Here is a 21,892-nt window from a genome sequence, read left to right as displayed (position 1 = left end):
ACAGAAAGGGACTCCAGGTGCTCTCTTCCCCTCCCCACTAATTGAAGTAGCTGTCCCTGTAGCCTGTGGCTCTTTACTGCTGCTCAGTATTGGGCTCATATTCATGATTCTCACTGCAAGGAAGCGGCGGCAGTCAGAGGGAACCTACAGTCCGAGTCAGCAAGAAGTGGCAGGAGCTCGGCTGGAGATGGACAGTGTCCTAAAAGTGCCACCTGAAGAGCGGTTAATATAGGCACTACCGTGACAAGGAGATGCACCCGCAAGGTCTGCTCTGACCTTGGTCTCTTTCCAGCACTTGCAGCAGCAGATCCACCCTATCTCAGTTTCCTTAAGGCACAGTAATGAAGACATGGACTTAGAAGTACAAGGCAGACGGTATATGCTGGTCCAGCTGGTTTCAGTTACTGGAGTGAGTTGCACACCCCTGGCTCAAGGCGAGCCGCTTTTAACCCCTGTCTTCCCTGCCCCACATGGTCACCTGCGCAGGAGCTGCTGGGGTGCACCTGCTCTGAAGTTGCTCTGGCTCCAGTCCACCTTTCAGGCAGCAGTGGCGTACTTAAATCTGCTTTAAAAGGCAGGGTGAAGTTAGGCACTAATTTGCAGATTAAGAGCTATATATACTTTCAAGGAGCGATGAATAGAGGGTATTTATGATTGGGTTGTATATGCTGTTCTGTCGTTGTCACTGAAATGCATGCAAAGCTTTTTCAGCTCAGGTGTACAAGTTTTTCACAAGCAGTCAGTCTGCAACAGCAACAGCAGCTGTGACCTCCTGCCCTGAGACAGCCACAGCGTTACAGGGCTGGTCAGGCATTACCGACATCACTGGACCAATCCATGTCTTGTGACGTGATCGCTGTTAGACATTCCCACGGGTACCGCACAGGACCGGTGCCGCCAGACCGCTGGGGCTTTGTGGGCCAGTGCCGGAGCGAGCTGTGGTACCTGTTGCCAAATGCTAAACTTACGGCTTTGGGGGGGGAGGGGTGAGCAGGGAAAGGGTCACCAGCTGCTTCTGTACGCCCTGGACTCTGGTGTGACATAGCGGGGACAGTGACGGGGAAGCGCTGCTCTAGCGCTGCTTAGAGCGAGGCGCTGGGGATGGGGCTGAGGGGTGCGAAATGCAGCACTGTCCCCGCTGGTGCGCTGAGTAACACCCTCTTCTACCGCAGCAGCCACTGTGGGTGCATCTTAGCAACCCCTCGGTTGTGGGAGCAGTCGGGGCTGCAGGGGCTGCCCTCCTCCTCACAGTTGCTGCAGCCACGGCCATTGCCATGAAGAGGAGGCGAGCGACTCAGGGAACGTACAGCCCAAGCCGTCAAGAAAAAGATGGGGCTCGCGTGGAAATGTGGAACGTAATCAAGATGCCACCGACCGAGCGGCTGATATAAGGACTGGGGACACCCAACAGGGGCCGTGTCATCCTTTAACAATCCTGGAACTGCTGCAGCGTCTCTGTCTTAGGTCTTGAGCTGTGTTTTTGTAGGCCAGGTCTGTATGGCTTTAAGCTACTTCATCGGCTACCGGTGCCTGCCTGCTGCTGCTTGGCACTAAGACGCCACTGCTTGAACAAGCTCGGTTATTGCAGCTCATCCAGTAAATGAGCGTATGAAGTTGGGCTGTCAGCAAGAACAGTGACGTCTGGGCGGGCTGGAGGGGCCAGTGGAGGCGAGGAAGCACGCTGGGGCTGGGGCAGCAGAGGGCAGGTACGCAGAAACACTGAAAGAATGCAATACCCTGTGTCACCTGCAAGAGATGGCCGTTTGTCCGTCTGTGCTGTGCTCTACCTTGCTGCTCATGCCGCTCCCTCAGTCAGGTGAGGCCTCACAGCCCTTGAACCTGCCACACCAGGCACTCAACGTACACGGCAACGCGCGAATAAGCGAGGCAGGTCTGATTAATGGGAATTAAACCCTTGTAGTAAGAAATAATGTGAAAAGTGTTTCTGGTTCAGCAAACGTGCCGGTGCCCCCTCTGCAAAGCTAAGCCAGGTGACTGACTGATGGGAGACGGTTCCTAGGGCTGCTGCCATCCTTCCATAGCTAGGCCATCGCTAGCATTACATGACCAGAAAATAAGTCCCACTCTGCTATAGTAGACACCTTCTAAATCTTTTCCTAAGACTAGACTTAAAAAAAAGAAAAATCTTAAGTGCCTTCCTGAGACTGAGTTGCCAGTTACAGTATTAACTGTCTTGAAAGGAGCGTGTTTATATGTAGAAAAACTGATCACTGGCTTCGATCAGTCTTTGCCACGAGGCTGGATGGTTCTGCCCCCCGTTCACAGCTGTGGCACCTGCCCTCCCCACAGGCTTAGAGAGCGCATGGTTGAACACCAGGTGATGCTTGAGTGAGGAGGAGGATTTCAAGCCCTGCACCTCTCGGGACAGACAGGTTTGGGCTTGTCAGTACCGAAGAGCTGAATTTAGTTAACTCACATCGTGACCTTTAACACAAAACCGGGGTGCTGGTGGAGTGAGACACACACCAGTCATTTTCCACATTGGCCTAAAAAGGCTATTTATTCTGTGGCTTTCCCTCGCCTTTGTTACTGTTACAGCTGTTAAGTGTGCTATTTCGGCTTTAGCATAACGTGGCAGAGCCTGTGGAAAGAAATGCAGCTGAGCAGGCCCAATAAGGGCTAAACTCTTTAGCATTTCAGGATAATTACTACAACTATCAATGAGAAATATTTTAGAAAACAGCATCTGCTTTTTTATCTCCAAAATATATTAATAAGCAGGGTGTGAATCCGCCCACTGTAGCTAATCACCACCAGAAAAAATGCTATTCGGTTTTGCTCTTGGATGTTTGTTGTTTTGGTTTTTTTCCCCCCCCCTTTACTGTAGCTGTAACTTTTTCTGCAATTCTAAGCAAAGGGAAGAGTACAAAGCCACTGATCAGGTCTGTCTGCTTGAAAACCAGGTCTTCTGCACGCTTGTGACTGCTGCTGGGAGACAAAGAATGAAACTTTTGGAAAATAGGAAAAAAAAATCAAACCATTGTGAGACAAGACAATTGTGTGTGTGAGATCACTTTCCCTCGAATACTGAGGAAAAGTCGAAGGAGCAAGTAGTGACCCCACCCTGGCTACGGCTTGGGAAGGCGTTGGACATAGTGCTGATAGGGAAAGAAATGACCTATCTTCAGTCCGGTGAGCTTGCTAGCGCTTTTATTTATTTGTTAGTAATAACACTGCTGTTACTTCTAATAGGAGTGGTTTGCGCCGTGTATTTTCCAGCTGCTCTTTCGGAAGGTGTAATCCCCTCTCAGAACGGAGGCAGCTGTAGTGCCCAGCCCCCTTGGTGCCGGGGAGCTGCTACACCGCGCGCCTTGGGAAAAGGGTGAGTGTAGTTTTGCTCAGCAGCATTCGTGCAGCAGAGGATAAACAGCCAAAGCAGGCGGCGCTTTCTGGGAGAGCAGGTCTGAAGGGGCAGGGCCCACGTGCTGAGCTGGTCACTGTGGTTCTGGAGAAACAAAAATTCACCCTCGGTCTGAGTCTGTCCTTGTCTTGAGGGTCGTGTCCTGGGGAGAAAGGACGCGCAGACCCGGGGGCAGCGCCAGCGGGCCGGCCCAGGAGCCCGGGGCAGAGCTCTGCTCTGTCACCTTTCCGCAAACACAACGGTAGGTGGGTTTTTCTTCACCCCATGACGACTTGTAATAAACCTACAGCAAGCTTCAATAGGCTCCAGGTTTCTGAAAACTCCAACCTGATTAACCTCCAGGCTGTTACTTTTTAGCTCCACTCCATTTTTTTGGTGTTTAAATTGTAGAAAAATGAAGGCAGCAACAGGATCTAATTGAACAAATATTACTCCAGCCTGTTTGCTTTGAGACGAAAACCAGAATTGCGATGTAAGAACTATCACTAAGCTACTGCAATATCCTGAAAGGCAGCCAGAAGCTACAAACCCCACAACAGCAAAGGCATCTAAAACCCAGCAAACTGGAAGCGGTGAGTCTGTCTGCAGCCCCTGCTGCTCCTGGGTAGTCGCAGGAGGCCCCAGCTCAGGCGCGTTACAGGATTAGCACAGCAGATGTTCTCAGTTCAAGCACCCAAAGCCAGTACTAGCAAAAATGTTAAAATACTTTGTCAGTGTCTTGAGCGTTTCTGCAAAATAATTTATGGAAGTTGTGTTTTTTGTTTTTGTTTGGGGGTTTTTTCAATAATGAACTTAACTTTCTTTTGATATTTAATTTTTGAATATATTTTTTCCACAAACCTGGATTTGCTGTAGTTAATGATCGTGATCCTGATTTCTTTTGTAATTGTAAATTTTATAATTTGTAAAAAAAAATTAGAATTCCTTCAAAAGAAATTTACAATAAAATTTGGTTAAAAATAGACCTGGCTCCCTTGACTTGTGATATTTTTTTTTCCCCCCATGAAAGGTAAGGCCATGCCTAGATGGCTGATTTTGGCCTGTACGGACAGTTTGCACAGCTGCAAACCTCCATGCCTCTTTTGCAGTTAGAATTTTATTGAATTTCTGATGACTTTTATTAGTCACTTGGCGGAGCTGAGCACAGACCTGACCGCAGCAGCTCTGCACAGCAGCCAGGAAAGAGCCGCTGTAGGAACACAGAAGGGGCGCTGCCCAAACCTGCTGCATTTTCTGCTCACCTGTGCTGCAGCACCTGCTTTACCGTTAACCCCTTATTTTATGAGCAAAGAGGCAAAAATCAGGCTGTCGTCAGAGCCGGGAAGTGACAGCCCCTGGGTCCTGGGGCGAGAGTCGGGACCGATTTCTGCAGCAGCAGCAGGCCTCAGCTGGGGACCGGGAGCCGGGGCGCTCCAGCAGAAGGGAGGAAGCGAGAGCGGGCGATACCGCGCTAGCTGAGCCGCAGGCCGAGCGGGGAGCCCTTTCCTGGCAGGGGAGCTGTCACATGGGCAGCGCTTAGTGCGAGCAGCCTGTCGGAGCGAGCAGCAGACGGAAAGGAGATTAGAATGTGGAAACAAATGACCTGAGCGTAATTCAGCTGGCTGCGCCGATTGCTGGGAACTGGAGGTGGCCATGTGCAGTGAAATCAAAGCCTACACCCAGAGACTAGCACACCCCACCGCAGTCACGCCAGCACCGCAGTCGGCGCACGGCCACGCCGCTGCCACACGCGGCAAGTGGCCTCCGCCATGGGCGCGAGCGGCTGCCTTTGCTCGCAGCGGCACAAACTGCTCACGGCAAAACACCAGGTAAGCCTGAGACCGGGCCCAGCCCTGCAAAACGCACGCTGGGGGGTAATGGGCTGAGGCTAACTATGGTGGGCAAGAGCCAGCAGCTGATTCAGTTTATGTCCTTGGGAATATAATTCCCAAGCCTTCCAGGAAAATGCACACGGTTTCTGGCAATAACCCAAGCAAACTTGCCCCGGGAAATGCACACGTCAAAGTGCAAAGTGGGCTCTCCCTGTAGGCACATGCCCTGCCCCATCTTTATGCTTCCAGTAAAAGAATGGTGAAATTATATCGAGCCCGTACTCTGCAGAAGTTTGTAACGCTCATCAAGCAGTTAATTTTACAGTGCTAAAAGAATCAGCCGCTCACGTTTGTTTTGTGATGCCATTCCACAGCTCCCCTTGGAAGCAGGGGTAGAGGATTGTCCCAGACCTGTGCGCAGCTGCAGCGGAGCCCAGCAGCGCCTGTCAGTGCCACGAGCTAAGGTCAGTCCCAAAGGACAGGGTGGGACTGCAGCAGCTTTTAAATACCCACCGCTGTTAGCCCTGATGGTTAGAGGCAAAGTTTAAAAATAAAAAAAAATAAATTCTTTTCCCAAACCTGGATGTTGTAAGAAGCAACAACTACCAGGCTGCTTGTTCACTACTAACAAGTTTGATCTGCTGATGTTGGCAAAATCAGTTTGCTCATAAAGCCTCTGTGGTAAGTGTACGAGGAGCAGAAACACAGTTTAAAAAAAACACAAACCCAACCAACAAAACCCATTAAAGTCAACTTGGCAAAACTCGGCAGTGCAAAGGGGCAGAGTTTAGGAAGCAGTTTGCCGTCATTTCCTTACAGGCTCTTCTGAAGGCAGCCCATGAACCAGTCCGGCTTAACAGCAGCAACGTCACTGCGCGCTGCTTTCCTCCGCATGTCCCTGACTCGGTGGCTCCCGTCGGCTCGTCGGAGGGGGGATACTCGCCCCTGAAATACTGCAGTCACTTGTTACTGCCAGACCCAAGCCACCTCCTGCCCAGGAAGAAAACTGGCCAGATTCCCACACAAATTAAAAGAAGGGGTGGGGGGGTGGGATATTTAAGCAGCTCAGACTGATCATTGCAGAACAACCCCCCAGTATTGCAGAGAAATCATAAGCCTCTTGTAATTACCACGTGTATGTGGGTAATGAGAGAGGTCTTCAGCACCGACATTCTTTTGTGTCTCAACAGCTTCCAATTCCAGGCTCTAAGATGTCTCTAACCTAATAGTGAACAAGATCTAAAAAGGGGTTTACCATCTGTACAGCACCAGATGCATCAGAAACTTAAGAGTTGGGTTTGTTTTGGTTTTGGGTTTTTTTCTTTAAAGAAAAGTTATTTCTAATGGAAGAAAGCACCCGTGACGCAGCAGAGCAGTACCACACAGTGCCAAACAAGCAGAGTACAGGAAATGTACGGTGAGTACAGGAAAATGTACAAAGCCGAATACAAAGTCATTGACAAGGAGTAAAAGGACCATTTCTTATACTAGATTACTCAAAATATCAAAAATACTTCTACATCAGAAAAAAGACGTCCTGCAGCCGAGCTGGCGCCCCCAGCCAAGCACGCGCTGTTTACATCTGCCGCTACTGGGAATGAATCCTGTTTGGGATTCCTGAGTTTAACTAAAACAAAAAACTAGATACTGCCCTGGGGAGAGTTCGATTCCTTTATTATGAGAAGCGCATGAACTCCAGGAGAGTGCTGCCTCCCACGCCCGGCTCTGAGGTGTGCCCAGCCCCCTTTTCCCCCTCAAAATAAAGCGAAGGGTGGTTAATGCCACCTGTAAGCGTTAATACTTTTCAGTGCCTCAAAACTCACTTAAAATGAAAAAAATCCAAGAGTCGTCGTTTGTCTAAAAATCAACTGCACAAAATATTCCACAGTGTGGGCAGAGTAAAATAATCAGCGATGGAAAATGCTTTGCAGTGACGCAGTTACCCGAGCGTTTTCCTATTTGGTGGCGCACGTGTAAGAGGCCCGCTCAGATTCTGACGTGTGACATGAGACGTCCTAAAAACAAGGGTGTGACATTCAATGGCCCGATGTACGCAGAGCTTTCCGTGCCCGTACCTATCCACCGTAACCGAGGAAGTTTTGTCATTTAGCTCATTGCAAAGGAGATCTGAAATTCCAGACTCAATTTATATAAAACGCTCATATGCTGAACCGTATAAAATAAAGTGGAGCTATTAGCTTAGACTTTAAATATTTTACTATGCAATACTAAAACCATCTGTTTTCCAACACAAAAAGAAAATACAAATCCAACTGAATGGCTTGTCAGAGTAACAGTACTTTACAGAAATATAATATTAATGTAATACTACAGTCTTTCCCAAACTGTTGGCGTTTTGGATAATAAGAGTATTTTTCTTTTGTATTGCACAGACTCAAACGCAGAGACAGCCATTTTCATACACCAGAGTAAGAAAACTTCCAAGATTATATGAATAAAATAGATACATTGGAAATCAGATAAAGCTTTACAAGAATTTCCCCACGTGTCCAAAATTATTTCCTTTATCAAAGGCTTAATGGTGACGTGATTACCTCTCCTAGAGTAACGTGTTCTACATCAGATTGTGCCCGAATACAAAACAAAACAAAAAAGCACCACTTAAGTAAAACAGAAACGATCACTGCAAAGACAGCAGGTTGTACAAGGGATGCTAAGATTAAGATGAAAGTTCTCGGGACCACTATTGCCACAGACGGGGTCTCGGAAAACCAGAGCCAACGTACCGTTTAACCTTTGCCTTGCATTTCTGTACGTCACGGCCTCACGGTCCACGCTGTGGTCCAGTTAACGTCTTGTGATACCAGCAAAGGGTTCTCAGCAAACGCGGGATAAAGACTGGTTTTTCAGACAGGCTGAAGGAGCCGAGGGCCTTGCAGACCACAACGAAACGCCGGTTGCTCCGAGGCAGCAATTAGCGCTTCCGCAGGCCAGCGGTGCCGGGCAGCTGCCGCGCGCCGGCCCCCCGGCAGGACAGCACTTACCCAGCTGGGCGCGGGGCCGGTTCCCGCCCGCACGGCCAAGCACTGCAGCTCTGGCGCTCGGCCGTCTTGTCAGCACGCTGGCGTTTAACCTGGTCTCAGGAGCTGGGAACTTTTATACCCCAATTTTTTTTTCTCTTTTTTGTTTGTAATAATCAAGTTATTGTTACATCCCATTCATATACTGCCATCTATACTACTCATCTATAATATTAACGTACACATATATAAGAACTAGGATACTCTTTATGGCCTCTGTTTTCTGATGTATTTAACAAAATCAAACAAACAAAACCCCCGAAAAAAAGAAATCAATTGCTGGTGTTTCCAGTTTCCCAACAGAGATGCAGGACCAAACCCTGAGCAACTGCTCTGTGCTATGGTTTTGTTGCAACAACGAATCACAATTCTGCACCAGAGAGGTCCCGATTACCTCGCGGTGTCAGCGTACGGGGGGAAGGAGATCAAACACCTGCAACAAAAGCTCAGCCAATAGCGTAACCTAAATGAACGCCTCTATTTCAAGACAGGACAAACTCAGACCCTAATGGATTAGTTCAGCACAGCCCAACAAGTCTGGGTTTGTTTGCTGCACCTTCCATGTGAAAGCAAAACATGACAGCTGTATGCGCAATGCAAGAAAACCTGAACACCATTCACACAGGCAGGAGGAAAACACTAGTACAACGTGCCATGCCGTGTTCCTGGCTGTGCTGAGGACTGAAAATACAAGGGAAGGAGTTACTTAGGCATCAGTAGTGTTGTCTGAAAAGCTACGTGTGGAAAACCAAACCAAACCAATCCCAACCCAAACCCAACTACCCTCATGCTTTGGTCAGTGCAAGAGTCACAGGGGTGTTCAGTGGCGGAGAGTGAGGAAGGGGTTGCGGGGACGCAACAATGGGGGGACTCTGAACTCTGGGCAAAAAGCACTCGCATGTGAATTGCAGCACGGTGATGGTCCTGCAGCTATTCTGGCTCAGCCTTCCAGAAAAGAAATGCTTGGTTTTATGCTGGCTCAAAAAATGAAAAAACCCTCCTCAGTCGATGCCAAAGGGGCATCAAAAGGCCACTGGGAGCGTTACTCAAAGGTTTCCCATCGCCTTCTGAGCTGTTCAACCTTACCCGGTGTGGATGACACGTCTTGCTTTGTCTTTTTTAACAAATCTTCAAATGGATCTTTTGTCTCCTCGGCTTTTGAAGACAGCAACACTGACTCTAAGCCCTTAGCTGGCCTGGAAGGGATCAAAGGGGGTTCATTAGGCAGGAGAGCTAGTGCTTGTTTGGGATCTACCTTTGAGCTGGACTGGCCCACCTGTAACGTTCTGGTTTTAGAAGGACCACTTAGACCCGCTGGCTGTAGAGAGCTTGTTGGCGAAGGGCTGTGGCTCTGCAGCAATACGGAGCCAGCTGGGGTCACAGCTGCAGCCTGGCTAAACAAGTTTGGCATGGATAGTGTTGAAATATTTGGTTGAGGTCTCTGTGGTGGGTAGAAGCTAGAATTAGGTGTTATGAAGCTCGAGCTATAAGCGTGACCTAAAGAGGGGGTGAAAGACCCCCTTGGGGGTCTAACTAGAGACATTGACAGGGCTCCCGGCACCGTTTGTGTAAATGGGTTAGGAGATGGCTGTAAAAACGGTGGTCGTGCTGGGGAAGGATAACCAAGGGGCTGGACAAACGGTGCAGCTGGAGGAGGCACAAAGTCACTTGCCACTGAGGCAAAGCTAGCTGCAGAAGGTGGAGTGGCTGAGCTTTGCAGGCTGCGGGGGCCTTGCTGTGGGCCGCTGCTTTGCCAGCTGGCTGTTTTTAACGGATCCAGGAGGTTAAGAAGGTAGTCGCTTTCGTTACCTGTATTATCTGTCTTCACCTTGACAGGTTGGAGCATTTCAGCAGTGCTGGCAGCACTGGACAAAAGCTGAGACGGATGAGAGGAATAATTTACAGACTGCTGGATTTCAGGGTCTAAGGACACACTGCCAGCTCCAAAGGGCTCTGGGATAAGATCTGAAACCAAATGGCTACGTCCCGCAGCGTGGGTGGTGAGAATTTCTGTAGGTGCAGCTGGAGCCTGGTGCTTGGAAGCCCTGGGTGCTGGTGGTGGTGGCACTATCCCCAGCTCAGGAGTCTTTCTTCCCTGTGGCCTAGGAATGGTGATGTTCCCTTGAACAGCAGGATTTGATTCATCCTTTTCTGCAGGAGCCAGAATGCTGTCTCTGCTCCGGGGTCGCCTCGTCATTGGCGGCATGTTACCAAGTGCGGTCAAGGCCCTTTCCGGCGAGCTTTGGGAGTACTTGGTCGGAATCGCCATATCATCGTGACCCATGCTCCACAGCTTGTTGTACGGGTGAGACAGCTTCATGGCTGGCACAATCCTGTTCCTCTCAGACACACCGAGATCCATTCTCTGTGAAAAAGCATAAAAAAAGAAGTTAGCTTCTACTGATCTCCTCACAACACAGAGCGTAAAGCGAAGACAGGCTGCTGAGCTGTGAGCGGAACGGGATCTGTCCGCAGACGGTCGGCACCGGAGCGGGACGGCCGCATGCAGCCTAGGCGGATGTTCAGGAAACCAGAAGCAGCACTCTGCAGTTCTAAGTCCAGCTCTGCCTCTAATGAGTTGTTCAGCTGTGCCATATCGGGGCATCTGTTAGCCAAGTAAGGAGCACGTACCTATATCTAAGGTACAGAAGTTGAGAAGCCTTAATTGCTGTATGGAAAAAGCTGTCAAACGAAATATCTGGATATAACATTGTATTAAATATTATTATAAGGTAGAAATGACATCAATTTCTTTCATGTCACATGGAAATCTCAGCGTCTGCTTCAGTTTGGCACTTTCTAAGCCGCATATATTCTGTGAAGTTCTCCATAAAGAATCTCTCTTCTACAATCTAGATTGTTTAAATGATGCCTCGACCAAAATGGCCCGATTAAAAGGTCATTCAAAAAACATGCAGTTTGGAGGGAACCTGAGAATTCCCTGGTAGTCATTCTCACTGCTGAGCATCAGCTTTAACGATAACGCTGTGTGATGGCCAATGGGCAAAACAGATTGTGGGGAATAGGGCAAACGTCTCCTCCTTTAGAAGTAAAGGCTGTAGTTTTAGTGGAAAAAGTTGCTGTCCCATAACCGAGTCCCATGCCAATAATTTCTTAACTCAGAAATGAACTTTGAAACACATGAACAAATGGCTAGAAAATGGATGCATCTACCCAATAATATGAAAATGTTTCTCAGAGAATAACAGAAGTCAGCCAGCCCTAGTTCTGTGCAAACCCCCCAGCGTAAGTGAAACCCCGTCCAAACCTGGTAATCAAACGTGCATCTCTGATCTCCCTCTTCTTTGGGAGTCCGCAGGTCTTCTAGACTCTTAGCTTGGCTGAGGGGCTGAGGCTGTGTTTCTACTTCTAAGTTAGGGAAAATGTCTTCAAGAAGGTTGATTTCTGTGGCCTTGCTTGAGCACAGAGGGCTTGGAGGCAGAGGCTCTTTTGATTTTTCTGGACTGACCACCTCTTCCCCATCAGCACTATCAGATTCTTTCAGGGCCCGGTATGGCTGAGGCCTAGGAGAGGAACAAAAATCACGTTGCAAATGACTGCCTTTCTAATTTATTTTTTTTTTAACACAAGTCTTTACTAAGGAGGTGGATGGCTTTACAAAAGGCTTTTAGGTGGCAAAATACATCTTACAGAGCCTTGTGAACAGCAGGTGTGTGAGCAAGGTGACCGCAGGCAGAAGGACGTGACTTGGTGCTCGAGGGGTTTTCAGAAAGGAAAGAAGACCTAAGGGGGGAGTACACAGAGGAAGGCTGTGGTCATGCAGTTACAGACAGGCCGAGGAGGGAACGTGCCGAGCAGGAGTAACCGGTCGCCATCTCTCCATTTTGACAGCCTGGCCCCCTCCGGCCGCCCACTGCTCTGTGCTCAGGCCTTTTACGCACGGAGTCAGAGCATGTGCACCGCAAAGTGCCCTGCGTTTCGCAGGCACTTACATCCTCTTGCTTCAAGCTAACTCAGCACAGAACATAATTCAGTGTTTTCCTGTAATAATTGGGAACACTGTGCAGAGTTCCAATGATTACATAGGTGTCATCTTATCAAGAAACAACACGATCCATTATGGAGACACCTATTTTACGTTTACAGCCGCGGCCGAGCTGGCAGGATGCTTTTCTTGCACATACCTCAGCAAAAAAATGAACACCAGCAGATTTGCATATTGGTTCTGTGTACAGAGAACAGCAGCATAATGCACATCCAATTAATAACAAGAAGTGCCATACGTATCTGCGGTGACTGGCGTTTGACTGGCAGGCAGTTTTACTGTGGCATTTAAACAAGGTTTCAATTAAAAGAAAATATTTGTGAGACCTGCAAAAACAGATACTATGGAAGAACCCTCCTCCCCTTTCCATATTTTATTATAATACATCTATATCATGCAAATTTCTAAACAGCCCATCTTACTTCATTCACCGACACATAAGCAGCAGGCATTTGGCTAGCAACACAAGAATGTAATAATGCAAGTACAAGACAGACAGCTGATGGTATGTGTCCTCAGGAAGAGGGTGATCTTGCAAATCTCAGTCGTATCTTTAGTCTCCCACAAAATATGTGCTCATCTGCTAAGCGTTAGATCACACTGCCAAAAAAACCAAACCCTGAGGAATATCCTGCAAACCAACCATTTTGGCGGCCTGGCCTCCTCCTCCACCCCAAAGACAAGAGAGTGGGAACGTTTTTCTGGCCCTTCGCTGCTGAGCCTGTGTGTCTGTGTCCCCACGCCCAGCTGCAGTCACGTCCCTCCCCGTCGGTCTCTGCACCTGCCAGCCGCGTCTCACAATGAATCTCAGCAATGGGAGACCCCACTCTCAAAGCGGCAGCCTCCTCCTCCAGCCTACCCTAACACGAGTGCATCCGCAGGCTCCGGTTGCTCAGATGTGACGGGGCATCCACCTCCCAGCACCCGGAGCTGCATCACGCAGGTTTCTGAAGCAGCAGCTTCAGGCACCCCTCCCTACAGGTTCTGGTCAAGCCAGTAACTGTTAAAACAATGACTGCAGTTCTGTGCAATGTATCTCCCTTCCCTGCCCCCGAAATCCTCAAGCAGGCAAGGTTAGGAAAGAACAAATCCTCTGGATGGCATTCAGCGAGGCCTGAGCTCAAATCTGCCCTCCGGGGCTGGTACGGTCAGGTCCGCAGTCAGAGGTATTTAGTGCAGCTGCATCAGCGTGCACCCTCCAAGTGAGGGTGTTACTCTCATCTCAAAAAGATAGGCCCAGGCCCCTGGGAAGCCTGGCCAGGTCAACAGGAGCTGACAGGCAGCACTCGCTCCCCTAACACGGGTACCTCGGGCAGAATCCTGCCGCCAGTGTTAACGACAGTTCTCGCTGGTAGTTGCAACACGGCCGCGCTGCTCAGCACTGTGTTCCCAAACTAGGCAAGACAAAGTTACGGGGGCTTGGGAATTTACAACAATTTACATAGTAAAAAGTTGGATACAAATGACACAGTGAGTAAACCCAAACTGCTTCCTGTTTCTTGTATAATTCTAGGTCAGCTTGTGCTCAAAACCCTGGGAGGACATCTGCGTGGCGGCTCCCCGCGGTGACGGAGGATGTGGTACTCGACAGAACAGAGGGGCTGGGATCAAGCAAGTGAAACTAGGAAAAGCCGATAACTGCGCTGAAATAAGGCTCACAGGACAACCCAAAAAGCACAGCTAGCACTGCACAGGGAAGAGCGGCAGAAGGTTCGCACAGGGACACAAGCAGCACGCTGGGACAAAGGGCAAGTGGAAGGGTTACATCCCACAGAGCTCGAGCCGGGGTACAACCGTAAGCTGTGCATCGCTGCGTAGCGTTTCATGCAGGAGTATGCTTTTGCATGCCGCTAAATATCAAAACAAACAAGCAGGAGCAATGCGGAACATTCATCAAGCGCCGAACAGAGAGTGCAGGAGCGTTTCCAAAATTCCAAGTACGGGAGCAGGCACCCTGACCGGCGCAAAACCCAGCGTTCGAAGTCTGAATTAATACGATGGAAGAATAAAGGATAGACCATTCAAAAGGAGCAGAGAAGAAAAAGTTTTCAGAGAAGCCAGAGACAGGATCCTCTTCCTGCTGAAATTCATCATCAGAAGAGTCCTCAGAGAGGAAGACAGTATAGTGTCGCATGGGCTTTACAAGGCTGAGGGAAACAGGAAGAGAAAAGGAAGTTATCAAGTTGTCACATTCAAAGCTCCAGAGGAGAGAGAAACCAAGTGATTCGTAGGCTTTAAATAATTTCTGAACGTGAGCGCCTGCCACCGCAAGGAGCTCGGCAGGTGAAAGCTGAGCTCTACTTTTCAGGCAGAAAATACAACTCTTCTGAAGATGCGGGTGGCATCTAGTCGGGAAGGGCCCGAAGCCCCGCAAGCACACCCGTACTGCAAAAGAAGCCAGTGCAGAAACCCACCTTTTTCCCCACTACAATTTCTAGAGAGCTGGGCATCTTTTGTTCTTTAGCAATACATCTTTACTCCTCAGATTCTCTGAGCTCTGACTACAAGCAACTATGAGGTCTACCTCGCTGCATTACAGATATTTAGACTGACAGCAGTCGATATATGAGAGGAGCTGACTTGAGGGCAACAATCCCTACTTGTATCTATTTGTGAGATCTGAAGTTGCTGCACACTAGAATAAAAACAAAACTACCCAAGGATTTCTATGAAATGCCATTTGTCAGGTGAGGTGTGTGTTTCCTTCCTCAATGGTTAGCTGCTCTCAAAGTCTGGCAGGAAAGGGACTCCAGCTAATTTCTCCTGCATCACAGGACAGCAACTACCAATCTATGGATTCGTTAGCAGTGGCCTGGAACAAAAATCCTTCCAGATAAAAACTTCTTAAAATCAGAAATGCCTCTGGAAACAGGCTTCACCTGTGATTAAAAGAACCCAAACCAACAAAAAAACCCAAAACACCCAACCACCACCAGAAACATTTCACCAAACTTTTGACAAGAATATATTAATCATCTTTCTTTTATACACAGAGGTCAGATCTCCTGGATTTGCTCTTGTACCTAATAAAGGCAATACCTAAATTTTTAATGAAGGTAAACCTGACTGTGAGTACCTGTACAGGAATTGGGTAAACATACCCTGGGTGGGGGATAAAAGAAAACTATTTAAAGCTTGCTAAATTTATTATTTTTTTCTATTATATATTGTAGCTATCAGTTGCTTCACTTGATTTTAACCAAACCCAGTAAATTACTCTTTTCTGCATAAAGTAGGAGCTTCTAAGATTCACTGTTTCCACTGGAGCAAATTCAGAAGCTGTTATCACTGCTTTAAACAACTAAATGCACTATCAGCTTTAGTAGAAGAGGAAAGAGTGCAGGAGCAGAGTACTTCAGCAGAAATACACTGGAATGAAGAAGTTGAAGAGTATGAAAAATTAATAGCAAACATTGCCTCATTTGCAATGCTAAAATACTCTCATCTTTAGTAAAGTATGAAACAAGGGCCACTGTTCATTCCCTTCCGAAACACCGAAGCTCTGGAGGGCAAAAATGCTTGTACAAAATATATTCTCACAAATTATTACGACAAATGCTTCACAAGTGACTGAAAGCAGTAAAAGCACGTCAAGACTGACCAGGACTAATCAGAGGTGTCTGCACCATGGCCCAGAGCTTTTCAATCTACTAAAACTCAAGAATAGCATTGTGTAGAGCCACCAAAACTATATGCACTTATGATAAAACATATACTCAATTTTTAACAGTTATTTATGGTTTCTTATTTATTCTCCCCATTTCAGTTGCCTTCTGGCATATCTAAGCGTGCATGAGCGGAAAGGAAAAAAAAACCCAGAAAACCTTTTTCAACGGCTTTTCATTATAAACCGCCTTTATCTGCCTTATGGACCAAGCAACAGGCTGATGAACACAGACAGATGTTGCTAGAGAGCATCACTTACAGGTCTCTCTTTTCTTCCCCACATCACCAGAACAATGGAAATCACTAGGACCGAAAAAGTTCCTAGATTCCTAGGAAGTTCCTAGAAAGATTGTTCTAGTTGTCCAAACGAGGCCTCTTCCCAAACATCTTCATGTGATCAACCACAAACCACTGATAATACCCAATTTATTACAGTGGATCAAAACACACACTGTGAACGACACAAAGCAATAGGCAACTGAGGCGGGAGCCTAATTTTGCTACTACTGAGGTCCAGAATAAAACTTGCGATTTCAGTGTAACAGGCTCAGGCTGGTCATGTGGAACAAAGGACAGGTCCGGACCCCGCAGACATCGCGGAGCAATGCAAGCGCACCACACCACTACGTACGGCGCAGGTAAGATGAGGATATGCTGTCATCAGAAGCGGACCGAAAGCGCAGACAGAAAGAATTTCATTTGTTGCCTTTACAGTACGGACACAGGGACAACCTACCTCGAGTGGCACGTGAACTCATGATCAGCCTTCACGCCTTTAGTTCTTTTGTCTCAACCACGAAATGACTATAAAGTTATGGGAGTCAGTCTAAAATATTAGGTCAGAAAAGGAGAAGTTGGACACTGCAACCGACAGCTCAAGAAGGCCCGAGCTGCCACTGTGAATAAATGTTTATTCACAATCAGGTCGGTGCTAACTAATAAAAAGTCTAAAACAGTGGTGGCAGTGGATGCAGCCGATAGTGTTAAATCATAGTCTGTGGTGCTCCAATTAAAGCTGGTGCATAGCTGTTCTTTTCCTCTCTTCTGCTATAATAGCCATCCAGGGAAAGTGAGGTGGTGCCACTGCATTAGGAAAAATTTGCTATAATGTATTTTTTCACTTTCTTCCCCCCCCCCCTTTTTTTAAAAAAGAAAGTGACTATTAGCCAATAATTTCAATTTACATTAACAAAAGGCTCCACCTAAAATAAAACAGAAATCAGAGATACTTAAAAAATCTTTCTTTTTTGAACTTCTATGCATGTCTTTTTGTCTTAGGAGAGTAAATTACCATTTAACATGTTTCCAGAAAATCTCAAATTATTTCCAGAAATCAGAAGCGGTATCGAATTTCCGCATATCTTGCCGACGCACTAAACATCTGGTCACTGCGTATTACAAATGTATTGGGGCAGCTGCCCTTGAAGCACTGCCTCCGACACCTTTTGTTTGCCTTCGGACTATGCTACATTCAGACGTGTCTGTGTGGACATCCTAAATAAACTGGGAACCAACTATGAAGAAATAAGATAGGATCTCGTTGGCCAGATCCTCAACTGCACTTCAGCGCAGCTCAGTGCAAGATTAAATATGTAGCCAGTTAATATGCGCCGGTTTTGTTGCTGTTGCAAGACTCCTTAAATGCAAGTAGGATCTCGTAATTAGAAAGAAGCAAGCACTGAAGTTTCGCTGTTGGTGTGCTCTGTAAGAGATTCTGGTCCAAGATAAGGGATGAACAATCTAAAATTGTCCAAGTTTAAATTTTTTATTAGCTTGAGGCAGTAGAATCCCCAAAAAGTGCCTATTCCCTCATTAACCCAATTCGGCAACTCTCCTGCAGTCTGCCACCCACCACTTGCTAGAATTTCATACACAAAGAGCTGTCTCTGAAAAGGCAGGTCACAGCAAGCCCGGCTACAAGGCAGGCGCTGCCGCAGTCTTAGAGGGAAAAAAGGATGTGTCCGTCACAGCTACAACCCTCATCATCTCCACATGACTGCACCGGCTCCTGCCTACCTAATCTCTTAGCTGAGTTACCATGCAGATGACTTGCTGATCTCTTTCTAATGTTTAGTTTAACATGTCTTCGGTTAGCACTAGCATATGACAGTACTGACAGCCGTGGCTGTTCCTTTTTAAATATCATGTCAGAAACACAGTGCAATAAAGCTGGGGATGCGCTCCATGGCTCTGCGTACCATTATGATAGTGTGGGTTTCTTTTTTAATGAGGAAGATCTGCATCTCAGGAGCTTTTTTCATGTGTCAGGATGCATGGACAAATCAGCAGCACATCACACTGGCCAAAAATGAAATGCTGACAAATGTAGATATTTCAAATTTAATTGACACCTAAATGTACTTGAGATAGAAAAAACATATACAGAAAATGTGAGTACAGGATATGGGAATTAATAAGGAGAATTCTGTAATAATTTTAAAAGACATTTTAGTTATAGGAAAATTAAATTAGTGTTTTAACTGTGTTGCTTTTTCCTGATTATAGAGATTATGGTACAAAGGGGTAGTATGGACTTCTTGGCATTATTCTTCTAAAAAGGGCCTCCCAAATTTGAGGGAGGCTTTTTCTTTTTTTGTTAATTTTTTTTAAAGCCTAGCTATACAGCTGCTCTAGGGAATTAAGGAATTTGTCCCTCTTAGACAGTAAGATGGAGAGAATGAGGGATTTGGATGCACGGGCTTTTTCTTTGCCAATATGAAATAAGGAGACTTGGGGCTGAGGGGAACAAAGCACAGACCTATCACTGGAATTCCTCCCTCCATGTTCTGAATGCTCAGTACAGGCGAGAGGGAGCTAACAAAAATATAAAAATAGCTATTTGATTTTGAAAGTGTTACTGAATGTTCATGGGAGCAGAATATTTCCAGAAATACAAAAACATTAGCATAGAGGATATTTTGAGTTAAAACAACAAAGAATTCATATCACAAGTCATCCAACCAGATACCAAAAGCAAGAGCTTGTGATCACTGCGCTCACTAAAGGCAGGTAACTAGTTGCTTTATAATTTTTATGAACTTTTAATAAATTTTCCAGAGTGCTGGAAATATTAACAAAGAATTTGAAGTGGGAACAAGCTGGATGACGCCTTTGCCTGCTCTGACTGCTCTTGACGCAAGGTTCTACAAAGTCTTTTCACGTTTTTGTCCGATTGCTCCGCACTATGTATCTATTCACCAGTCTCCCCTGCAGCTGTTATATCTCTTTACAAAGGCCAGCTGCATACATTCCGTAGGTTCGCTCCAAAGCAGGTAGCTGAAATAGGCCTCAAAATTAAAGTTTCTTGTAAACCATCATAGCGAAAAGGCGGGAGAGCCAGGAAGCCCGGGGCTCCCAAAGGGCAGCGCTGCCGGCCGCGCGCTGCGGTTCTTGTTTGGCCAGGCCTGCAGCCAAGCCCCACTCCTCTCCGTGGGCACCTCTCCTCTCCCGTTTGCCCTCCCTTTGCTGGGCATCTGCTTCCTTGGCACCACCTTCAGCATATCTAGCTTCCTCTACACCGATTTCCCCAAGGTAGAGGGACCAAAGCACACGCGGCGAGTCGTGTCCGCTATGGCCTGCAGTGTTCTCTTTCTGTTTCCAGCCATCCTTGTTCAAACTGGGACTTCCTGGCTTAGTGCCCTTCCTAAGTAGAGATCCTCGCTCGCCGCGATGCCATCGAAAACCCTCACCGTACACAGATTCTGTGTGGCAGAGCTCCGAGAGCCTGGTTACAACGGCTGGAATTCCGTGCGCTTTATGAGCCTGTATCATTTAACATAGCCAGCATGCTGACTTCACACTAAATTCAGTGTAATAACCCACCATTGCACTGCAGCCTATTTTCATTCATATGCTATAAGGCAAAGCCATTAGCTTCTCTGCTAAGTCCTACACGACTTCGGGAAAGCCATAATGAACTGCTGCAGCACTGACATGGGTTTAGCCAGCCCAAGAGCCTTTTGACATGCTGTTAATTGTGAGCCTGACCCTCTGATTTCCTATTTTAATTTCCTCCCACTCTGCATGCCCTGGAAGGCAGCTACTCGGTACTTAGAGCAGGCAGATCCTAGAGCACTCTGGAAGCCTATTCTACATTTAATAGGAAATCTTGCTGTGGTGTAAAAGAGAGCTCTCGAAAACTGCCTATCTGTTAAAAATGCAACATCTTATTTCTGTGAACAACTAATTTGTGTTTAGGGAGGCACGTCCCACATGTCCAGGACTGCCCCAGGTGGTAATCCAGCATTTTCTGAGCTCTCATCTACAAATTCTTCCTGCTACCGTATAAGCAGAAAAGTTTTTTTAAAAAATTATACATTATAGACTTAATGACAAATTTTTAAGAATCACAAACATCACAAACCTTGACTTACTGAAAAAATTGAAAAAAATCAACTTTCAATTGAAACAGAAAAAATTAACTGAAAATTGAATGGCAGAAACAACAGTTCTTCCACCACCTCTTCTAAATAGGACGGATTACAACAGACACTAGCAATAATCTTGGGTGTTCTTTGAAGTCACTGCTCCCACCTTCCTGTGTTTTAACTGAAGGCTGGTTAGAAAGTGAGCGCACACACCCCCAAAACAATGATTCTCTTTTATACACATTAAAAAAAAATTAACTCATGTACCTGAGGACACACATTTCCTAGTATCATAAGAAATGCAGTAATGAATGTAACCACTGAAAGGATGCCTACATAATGGTTCACGTCTCAGAGATGGCATGCAACACTCCAGATGGAAAGAGGCTGCCCTGTGCAGTGAGTTCACCGGGTGTCGGGCTTGCGCAGCGGTGAGTGGCCCCAGCCCCGAGGAGCCGGGCTCCACCAGCTGGAAGGAGGATGCGAACGTCACAGTCTGAGCTAATGAGTCACGTATCGGGGAAATGTCCCCAAACACTCCCTGTCATCATTCAAGACCAAACAGTTAGTTTTAAATACCAGAAGAAACTTCTAATGGAGCAGAAACTCCTTCTCACAAACAGACCCCACACATGAGCACCTGAAAGAAGCAACTGGTGAATAATTGGTTTTGGAACCGGTACAATTAAGCTGAATATTTTGGCTAGGTTTAGTTTAAGAAAAGCACCCTCTCAGCACTACTGCTGCTCTCCTAGACTCTCCCCTGATCTGCAGTCAGGGTACTCCAACACTACCAAGTAACACCACTGGAAATATATATTTTGGTGTTTTCATTCGAGTATTATCCTAGAGAGAGAGAAAACTTGAATTTTTAAAAGAGAAAACGTCTGGCTTCATGTTTTCATTTCAGAACAATCTAGGAAGGTTATTTCTTACTGTGACAGGAAGAAGAAAGTTGGTGAAAAATGTCATGAAAATCCTATCTTGATTACTATTTTTTAAAAAAATTCCTTTATTCAAAATGTTATTTTGAGATAAATAGTAAGGAAGGAGGTCAGGATTACTGTGTCATTACCTATTTCAAAGGCATTCACCTCAAGTTATTCTTAGGTAAGCCATCTATTTGAGCTTTAGTTAAGCACAAGGTCAGATCTTCCCTCCACTTGTACTTCCAAATCACAGCTGTAGTGTCAGCATCGTCACCATTGCGTGTCGTGTGTCCTGCCTCACCCCCGCCCCAACTCGTTTTTACTGGAACGCTCTAACCAGGCACCTTACAGCAGAGCTGGCTGAGTGCAATATCCTACAATTAACTGTCTGGAAGTAGGTATGTCGAAGTTTGTTTTGCCACCTGAATCTGACGACAGGGAAGAATGAAAATACATCAGTTCCTGCTGTGACTCTGCATTTGAACTGAAAAAAATATCGAAGCTGTGAAACGTCAGGAAGAGACCACAACTGGTACCATATAGCAAGTGTCAGTGGTATTAGCAACATTACCTGGTTTTCTTTGATGTTTAAAAGACAGAAAAATCTATCAGTAAAATGCTCATGAAGAAAAATCAGCCAGTTTACAGCTACAAAGCATCTTCGTTACCTTTTGTAGATTATTGTCAAAC

General features: G+C 46.6%; 2 protein-coding genes across 8 annotated transcripts in view; one reads left to right on the top strand and one right to left on the bottom strand.

Moving 5' to 3' along the window:
- The window catches only part of CRB2 (crumbs cell polarity complex component 2), a 77,782-nt gene extending 73,438 nt beyond the window's left edge, over positions 1 to 4,344 (top strand). For all 3 annotated transcript variants that reach the window (XM_064468560.1, XM_064468559.1, XM_009511593.2), the window contains one exon: positions 5 to 4,344. In XM_064468560.1, the coding sequence (XP_064324630.1) occupies positions 5 to 232 (228 nt within the window). In that variant the 3' untranslated portion in view covers positions 233 to 4,344. The remainder of the gene's footprint in view (positions 1 to 4) is intronic.
- Positions 4,345 to 6,850: 2,506 nt separating this feature from the next.
- DENND1A (DENN domain containing 1A) overlaps positions 6,851 to 21,892 on the bottom strand; it is a 215,555-nt gene continuing 200,513 nt past the window's right edge. For 3 of the 5 annotated variants that reach the window (XM_064468566.1, XM_064468567.1, XM_064468568.1), the window contains 2 exons: positions 11,503 to 11,758; positions 6,851 to 10,599 (listed from right to left, as the gene is read on the bottom strand). In XM_064468566.1, the coding sequence (XP_064324636.1) occupies positions 9,277 to 10,599; positions 11,503 to 11,758 (1,579 nt within the window). In that variant the 3' untranslated portion in view covers positions 6,851 to 9,276. Of the gene's footprint in view, positions 10,600 to 11,502; positions 11,759 to 14,258; positions 14,388 to 21,892 lie in introns of all 5 variants that reach the window. The other 2 variants (XM_064468569.1, XM_064468570.1) reach the window with 1 other exon arrangement.

This window comes from Phalacrocorax carbo, chromosome 18, assembly GCF_963921805.1.
Source record: "Phalacrocorax carbo chromosome 18, bPhaCar2.1, whole genome shotgun sequence".
In the NCBI taxonomy this organism is placed as follows: domain Eukaryota; kingdom Metazoa; phylum Chordata; class Aves; order Suliformes; family Phalacrocoracidae; genus Phalacrocorax; species Phalacrocorax carbo.
This window is presented reverse-complemented; position numbering and strand designations above follow the sequence as displayed.